The 9,054-nt window shown below is 36.7% G+C and overlaps 1 protein-coding gene across 1 annotated transcript in view; it reads right to left on the reverse strand.

The window, feature by feature from the left end:
* The window catches only part of WASHC4 (WASH complex subunit 4), a 63,097-nt gene extending 54,117 nt beyond the window's left edge, over positions 1 to 8,980 (reverse strand). Inside the window, exons 1-6 of the mRNA XM_011768992.3 lie at positions 8,840 to 8,980; positions 5,451 to 5,590; positions 2,334 to 2,387; positions 2,176 to 2,241; positions 1,006 to 1,051; positions 539 to 606 (exon numbers count right to left, since the gene is read on the reverse strand). Coding sequence (XP_011767294.2) covers positions 539 to 606; positions 1,006 to 1,051; positions 2,176 to 2,241; positions 2,334 to 2,387; positions 5,451 to 5,590; positions 8,840 to 8,900 — 435 coding nt within the window. The 5' untranslated portion in view covers positions 8,901 to 8,980. The remainder of the gene's footprint in view (positions 1 to 538; positions 607 to 1,005; positions 1,052 to 2,175; positions 2,242 to 2,333; positions 2,388 to 5,450; positions 5,591 to 8,839) is intronic.
* Between the last annotated feature and the right edge of the window lie 74 nt (positions 8,981 to 9,054).

The following is a 9,054-nucleotide window of genomic DNA, read 5'->3' on the forward strand; positions in this document are numbered from 1 at the left end:
TTTTTGCTTTTTCACATTGTACATGCATTATTTTTATCATAAAGAGAGGAGGAAATAGAAGCTATTTTATTATTTTGATAAGAGTAAACCAAAGGACCTACAATCATTAAAACCTGGCAGCGATGAAAAGCTACCTAAACTGAAACAAGCTGTGAGAAGCATCCAGGGCTACCGCTCTAAACAACTTCATCATTGCTCATGTAACAGATTAATTCTCTCCTCTCCATTAACAACTTTTCCGGATACAATTTGTCTTTTCCAGTGGGTACAAAGTTTAAATTATTTTAAAAGGCATGGTGGCAAGTTGTCCATAAACGAATATATACAAAGAAACTTATTTTGATAGCTTCTTCCTCTAAAAATATTTGGAAATCTTTTAGGAGTTATGATCTCCTAAACTATAATCCAATGCTAATAAAGTGTCTTATCCTCAGAGTACACATTTTTAGTATTTGAAGGTTTCAGAACTTTTTACATGTTGTGTAATTTACTCAAACTTTTCAAAGTAAAAGCTCAGTAGAAAATAAAAATCAGTTACCTGTAAGAATGAAATAAATCTCCCCATTTGAATTTGGCAATCACCTTCCACCATGCTGGCATTTGTAGCTGTAAAAGGCAACATGGGTAAGTATATTTCATTTTTTAAATTTAAACTCAATCAATACCAAAAAAGGGGGAAAAGCGTTTTTTTTTCATCAGAACATCTTTTACTAACAGAAAAATGAGACAATCATTAATCAAATAATTAGCAGTATCTGCTTCACTATTTAATGAATTCAAGGAAAATTCTCATCTAGCTATAATACTTCATAAAGTACAAAGATACCACAAATTTGATGCTGCTTCATCAGATTTTTTACCTGTTTACCAAAATACCAACAAAAAATATGACACTATTTTCTCACATTATTATATAATCATAGTAGTCCTAAAATTGTGTGTTAACTTTTTGTTCATTTCAATATCAAAAAGGCATCACATTACAATTTTGAATTTTAAACTTACCTCCTTCTCCATAAAACAAGAGACCATTGTAAAATTTAGTTTCAGCCTGTTTTTAAGAAAAAATTAAAACAATTTTAAAGGTTGTTTTGTTTCCAAATTCCTATGTTCTCTTAGATCTGTATATTTAGTAATAAACAGAGGGCTACATCGTTTAAATTCAAATTCATTTAAATTCAATTTAAATTCAAATTCATTTAAATTCAAATTCATTTAAATTCAAAACCTGCTTATAAAGCAATTCAATTTATCTTTAGAGTAACAAAAATATTACTGATACTCAAAGCAATATCCTGATTCCTTTAGCCTTTACTTCATCTTACCTGACCACCCTCACTGTCCCACATCCTCCCATTAGTTCATGGGAAATAAAGAGCAACCACATGGTATCAAAAAGCAAGAGAATAAAATACGAAGTCTGACAACTTCTACCAGACTTTTAATGGTTCTTGGGTAAGGAAACACAAAACTAAATGCGTCTTAAGAAAAAAAAAAAAATCCGGCCAGGCGCGGTGGCTCAAGCCTGTAATCCCAGCACTTTGGGAGGCCGAGGCGGGTGGATCACGAGGTCAGGAGATCGAGACTATCCTGGCTAACATGGTGAAACCCCGTCTCTACTAAAAATACAAAAAACTAGCCGGGCGTGGTGGCGGGCGCCTGTAGTCCCAGCTACTTGGGAGGCTGAGGCGGGAGAATGGCGTGAACCCGGGAGGCGGAGCTTGCAGTGAGCCGAGATCACGCCACTGCACTCCAGCCTGGGAGACACAGCGAGACTCCGCCTCAAAAAAAAAAAAAAAAAAAAAAGAAAAAAAAAAAATCCGTTTTCTCTAGATAGCCAGTATATATGGCAGGTAACACAAACTTTGGAGGTTTGTAAACCTAGATTCAAACTGTTGACTACCAGTAAGATGTTATGCAAGTAACCCTCTCTTTAAGCCTCAGTTTCCTCATCAATGTCTCACCTACCTCCTGGGGTTACTATAAGGGTTATAGTGTTAGCCTGGCGTTTTGTACATACTAAGTACTCAATGAATGGTAGTCAGTATTACTATTATGTGAAATAAATAATTCATTCAACATTCAATACTTATTGCACACTGTACATATATAAACACATACTTGCTTCTAAATGATGTGTTTTTAAAGTTTTAAGACAATAATTCAAACAATTACCTCATATTTTAATTTCTTGATTTCACAACAAAGTGCAGCATAAACAGTGATGACTTTGTTTAAGACCTAGTTTCATGAGTAAAAACAAAATAAAAAGTAAATTGTAACAGATAGCTAAAACATTTTTCAAATAATTTTTTAGATTTAGGATTCTGTACCTTGTTTTCAGTCTTTATGAGTTCCAAAAGAGAAGACTGTTCATAAGGCAAAAGCTACAGAAACAAAGGAAAAGAACATTTCTTTTTAATTTGAAAAATAACCGAAATTTTAAATACACAAATTGAGACTAGCTTTATTCCAATGAAATTGTGTTAGATCCTGTACTCAACATTAGCACCATACCAACTACTTCATCCAAAACAATCTCATTAGACAATACATAAGAAATGGCCCAACATGACACAATCATGCTGCGACAACTCTAGTTGTCCTATGGAGCACAAGGTGGCTGCTTATGAGTGTAGTACAAGAAAATGCAAGGTAATAAGGTTAACAGTAACATCATTAAACTCTATTAGTTATGATCATGGGGAAAAACCTCTCATCATTTTTGAATTGTCTATGCAGCCACAAATTTAATAAGACACTGTAACTAAAGCGTCAAAATAAATTGAGAATGAAACAAGACAGAAAAAATGTATTTTCTTGTATAAATCCACGCTCAGAAACACTGAAAATATTGTGTGGAGTTCACTCCTAAAGCCCATTCAATTTCCACCTCTTCCTGATCATCGACTATATGTGATCTCTTTATTAAGTGAAATCTTAGATCTCCCTTCCGGTTACATACTAACAATTAACTATTTATGCAAGTAAGTCATTACATACCTTTTCTCATTAGGTTGTAATTTTTATTTACAGATATTTTATCAGAGTTTGTGGCTTTTCCCAAAATACTAAGAACCTTGTATAGTAAAAACAATAAAACAACTGCCCAATAATAGAACTTAAACAGAGGTTCCAAAGAAAGCAACTAGGGAGATGGAGTCTGTCAGATAATTGTAAAGATTAGAATGCTTCTGTAGGAGAAAGATAAAAACTAAGAGATGATTTCACCCTTTTATAAAATCTGAGAGTTGAGACAAAAAACAGATTTTATAATCCTATCTAGAAGAGGCCCTTAAAGCCCAAGAGCAAGTCTTTAAAAAATCAACAAGTATTACTTAATGGCGAGAAAGCCCAACAGCATCTCTTTAAAAAATCAACAAGTGTTACTTAATGGCAAGTGACAGAGGTATGAAACTTATTACCCTCAGAGATATTCTCTACAGGTAGAGAATGAGTTTCCTCATAGAGTTCCTATAACTTACACATACAAGGATTCTCATAGAAGTGTTGAAGAACAAAAAGAGACAATTACAAATTTGAGGGAAAGATTTTTAAAGTAAGACTAGGTCTATCCAGCCTGCAGGAAAGAAGTCAAAGGAAAGTAATTTCAGTTTACAAATATATAAAGTATTTGTGAGGCAGTTTAGGCTACTGGATAAGGGCACAGGCTCTGGAGCCAAGCTGCCTGATATTCATCATTTAACTAAATGTGTCACTTACTCGACTAAGTTACTTAAGTTTTCTATGCCTGAGTTTTCTCATTTACAAATGGAGATGACATTGTATCTACGTTATAGGACTGTTGTGGGAATTGAAAGTCAATGCTTGTCCTATAATGCAATACTAAAAAGATAACCCAATTTAAAAATGGGCAAAGGATGTGAACACACATTTCTCCAAAGAAAACAGACACATGGCCATATAAGCACATGAAAAGATGTTCAACATTATTAGCCATCAGAAATGCAAATCAAAACCACAATGAGCTATCACATTCACAAGGAAGAATATAATCAAGACAATAAAAGCTGGCAAGGATATAGAAAAATTGGAACCTTCATGCAGTGCTGGTAGTAATGTAAAATGGTATAGCCATATTGGAAAACATTCTGGCAGCTCCTCAAAAAGTTAAACATAGTTACCACATAATCCAGGATTTCCACTCCCATATATACATATGTATAAAATATACACATAATGTATATATACATTTTATATATAATGCACATATATATGTCTACATAAAACCATGTACCCAAATGCTCATAGCAGCATTATTCATAATAGCCAAATAGTAGAAAACTCCAACGTCTATCAACTGATGAATGGATAAATAAAATGTGGTTATCCATTCCTTACAATGGAATATTATTCAGCAACAGCAAAAAGAGAAAGTACTAAAAACATGTGACAATATAGATGAGCCTTGAAAACATTAAGTTAAAGAAGCCAGCAACAAAGGAGTACATATTGTATGATTTCATTTATATGAAGTATACAGAGAAGACAAACACATAGAGATAAAAAAGCAGATTGGTGGTTGCCTAGGGCAGGTATGCCATGGCATGAACTAGGGGGTTGACTACCAAAGTACACGATTTCTTTTCGGGGGGGAGGTGAGAATGTTCTAACATTGACTGTTGTGATGGTTGCACAATTCTGTGAATATACTAAAAATAATGGAATTATACAATTTAAATGAGTGAATTGTATGATATATGAATTATATCTCAAGAAAGTTGTTATAAAAAGTCAGTGTGTGACTTAGGACAGTGTCTAATACGTAAGTGCTCAATAAAATGTACATTATTATTCAAGTGGTAACAAACTAAAGATAAAAGAAATATTTCAAAATGGAGTGACATATTTTATACATTAAAAAATTACTCACACATTAACATCTCTAATATAGCATGAGAGAACTTTTCAGAAATGGTGAAAATATTCTGTCTTAATTGGGATATGAGTTACATGTGTTTGGCAAAATTAAGAGTATCGGTGCATTTCACTCTATGTAAAATAGCCTCAATTAAGAAAAACCAAAGGCTGAATATTCTATCCAGCCCTCATCATTATCTTAATAATGAAAATCAAAGGCAAGCTCAAAGACGTGGAGTTTGTGTCATTCTTTGACACTAAAGGCTTTGTGTTTGTGTCATTCTTTTTTTTTTTTGAGACAGAGTCTCGCTCTGTAGCCCAGGCTGGAGTGCAGTGGCCAGATCTCAGCTCACTGCAAGCTCCGCCTCCCGGGTTTGTGTCATTCTTAAACAAAAACACACACATTTAAAAACCAACTGCACGGCTTAGAGAAAAGGAAATCAACAATTTTCTCCAACTTTCATTTTGTTCTTAGATTTCAAATACTTTTTCCATTTTAAAAAATTATGTTTTCAGGATATACTATGTCCAGAAAATACATACATATATTTTAAAAAATCAAATCAAACCTTTAATGCTATAGGATCAAGATTGAAATCCCAAACATCTCCAATTGAGTCATCCAGAGCATCCTCAATTCTTCTCAGTTGAGATGTATACTCCTCAAGAAATTTCCCATAATTCTTAAGTTGGACTTCGGCATGAATTTCTAAGTTTAAATTTTAAAACAGTATGTGATAAGTACAGGTAATGAATTACAGGACATTTACTTCAAATAACCTCGAAAGTCACGCAAAGCATTGTTAATAATTACTCCGGAATGTCTGGACTTCCTGAAAATAAAGTTTCAAAGTTAAACAATAATTCAGCTTTCAATCTTCTCTATACGTGAAATAACTTTAAAAGCAGTAAATGTTACCATATATAAAGATACTACCTTAAAACCCTAACATATTATGAAAAAGTCACCAGCCCATCTACCCCATAATAGAGGGCTTTGAAACAATTTGAAAAGTGCCCTAAACAACTCAATGTCCTGATTCTATCTTTTAGTCACAAAAAACCCTTCTGCAAAAACAAATATTCATGACCTGAAGCAGGTGAAAAAAAAATTCTGACACAGAAGTAACATTTAAAAATGTAGTTTTTAATTCTATATGCACTAATGTTTAATAATACACCTAAATATTTTTAAATTGAGGTTTTAGATCTGCTTGAGCATATTATTTCCATACTGTCTAAAATTTAACCAAGATATCTGCTAACTTATTTAACTGTCATAATAAAGTTGGAAAAACCAGCAAAGAACACTGCTTAACTGCAGAATACTATGCTGTTCTTCACAGAATTAACACATTCATAGGTAACTTTAAGGAATCACTGGAACAAGCTGGATTTTAAAATATGCCTATTCGTCAAAATGCATGAAAGTATTTCACGTTACACATAAAAATTCATTACTTGTTCCCAAAGGTAACAAATTCAACTCCAACTCAGTTTCTTTTATTGATATAACTTCATTCAACCTTTGTCTTCTAAAAAAGGTAAAAATTTGCTCTCCTCAAATTAGCAATATGAAGCAAGTAAGATAAAGTGTGTTCTGACTCACACTGTATTAAAGTATAAAGACCTAACCCCCATTCTCCCTTATTCTTCAACCACGTAAAGTTCTAAATCCGGTGAATCCATTTAGTTCATTAAAGTTTCTGTCTTATTATAGCATTAATCTAGGCAATTTTGCAAAACAATTAGTCTAGATATGATTCATAGAACAAAAATTAATGAAAACCAAGCACAAGGAGGTGTTCTCTTCCCTACAGCTTACATATAAAACTGCCTAGATTTTCAGAACCCCAAATGGTTGTCTTATTCTCAACTACACGGGAAATGACCAGTCAAAGCTGCATTTGACCAGCAAATGAGTTCTTAAAGACAATGCTAGACCGGGCATGGTGGCTCACCCTAACACTTTGGGAGGCCAAGGCGGGTGGGTCGCTTGAGCCCAGGAATTCAAGAACAGCCTGGGAAACATGGCGAAACCTTGTCTCTACCCCAATTAAAAAAGAAAAAAACAGCCAGCTACTAGGGAGGCTGAGGTAGGAAGATCACGTGAGCCCAGCAGGTTGAGGCTGCAGTGAGCCATGACGATGCCACTGCACTAGGCGACAGAGTGAGACCTTCTCTTAAAAAAAAAAAAAAAAAAAAAAAGACAATGCTAGAAAAACACCACGCCAATAAATCACTCTTTAATATGTTTAGGGATTCACAAACAGGCAACAGAAAACCTAAAATAACATTAAAAGTTCCTTGCTGATAATAAACGGTTGTAAAATTGGTGAAAGTTAAAGTAACAAAACTTAATAACTACCTGGTAATTTTTTAAGAGTAAAAGTTCCAAAAACCTACTTAACATGCTCATCTTTGTCAATAGACTGCATTCCTTGTTTTATCTTTGTATCCCTAATATCTAGCACAGTCACTGGTTGTAGAAAGTATCTGTTGAGTGATTCAGATCATTCTACTCCAGGCTGAACCATTTTCAAACCCAATTAACATAACTCTATTCCAATTTTTTTTGAAGATCCCAGTTCGTCACCTTTGTCCATAAAACTTCATATATGATAAGGTACAGTTCAATTTATAACAATAAATACAGAATCCGCTCCACAAAAAAAAAAAAAAGATTTTGTCATTACCTGCAAGATTAATTTTTATGCTGTATAGGAGCTAGTATCTTACTGTCACCCAGACTGGAGTGCAATGGCGCGATCTCGGCTCACTGCAACCTCCGCAGTTCAAGTGATTCCGCTGCCTCAGCCTCCCAAGTAGCTGGAATTACAGGCGCCCGCCACCACGCCCGGCTATTGTATTTTTAGTAGAGACGGGAACCCCGTTAGCCAGGATCGTCTTGAACTCCTGACCTCAAGAATGTTTTGTGAAAAACTGCAACCCATCCTGGTGTACACTCTTCTCTGAGAGACTTGTAAAACCTAATTCATCTAACTTTGCAGGCATTAGTCTCTCTTTGTAAAATCAAGCAAAATTCATCTGTAATCTTTAAAAGCGACGTTCCACCTTTTGGAAAAACTATGAGGAAAAAAAAATCACAAACAGCATGCTCTGGTATCTTAAATCACTTACACAGATTACTATCACCAAAGATAAAAAGCAGATTGCCAACTTGTATTTACTTCAAGCAGAGTTTCACTACAATTAATGTGGCCTCAATATTTTACTGAAAGAAAACAATTTATTTCGGGACGGACTTCTAAGTTAAAATCAGACAATTTGATCTTGTGAAACAAAATGTGAAGATTTGCTGTAATTTTTGAAGCCTTTATAGCTGTGATGGAAACTACAGAACATCACTGAAAAATACCACTTAGCATAATATAAAAGGCCTGGGAAAGGATAAAATGATATTCACGTGTTTATTTTCGCGGGGTGAAAAGTTTTTTTCGCTCTCTTCTACGGTTATAACAACGCAATGGGAAAGACACCTAAACTTGCAAAAGTTGATTTGGGAGGAAAAGAAGAAAAACAGGAAACCGAAACAGGAACCCAGACATCAGCGTCCTCCAGAGCTGAACGCTGAGAATCTGGCGAAATCCCCAAGAGGCCAGAGACAGAAGCAGCCTGTCCGGGGCCGCTGGGCCTCCCTGGCGCGCCCCGCCCAAGCCCCGGGGCAGCTGAAGGCGGACGCCGTTTCCCGCGGGGCACCGCAGGCTCCCCAAGAGAGCCCCCGCCTCATACGCCGAGCCCTGAGCGGGCAGCCTGACCCGTGGTTGGGACCCCAACCCCGAAAGTAACGCTGGAGCGCGTTCCTCGCACACCCCAAGGGCTCTGAAGTGTCCCACACCAGACGGCTGTGCAGCCGTCCCTCTCGCAGAGCGCTGCCCAGGACAGCGGCGGGCCGGAGGAGCGTCCACCCGCAGCCCTCGCCCTGCCGCTCCCTTACTCTGCGAGCCGTCGTCAACGCGGTCAAACTCCCAGTCCGGGGACAGAGTCTCCACCGCCATCACTCCGGCGCCTCCCACAGACACAGCCCCAAAACGCCCGTGCGGCGACGACGGCCTCACCCCAGCTACTGTCACAGCACGTGACTTCCGGCCCCGGCCCCGCCTCCGCTCGCGAGGGCCGGTCGGGCTCGTTGCCCCTGCGACCGCGGGGGCC

The sequence above is a fragment of the Macaca nemestrina genome, chromosome 10 (assembly GCF_043159975.1).
Source record: "Macaca nemestrina isolate mMacNem1 chromosome 10, mMacNem.hap1, whole genome shotgun sequence".
Classification (NCBI taxonomy): domain Eukaryota; kingdom Metazoa; phylum Chordata; class Mammalia; order Primates; family Cercopithecidae; genus Macaca; species Macaca nemestrina.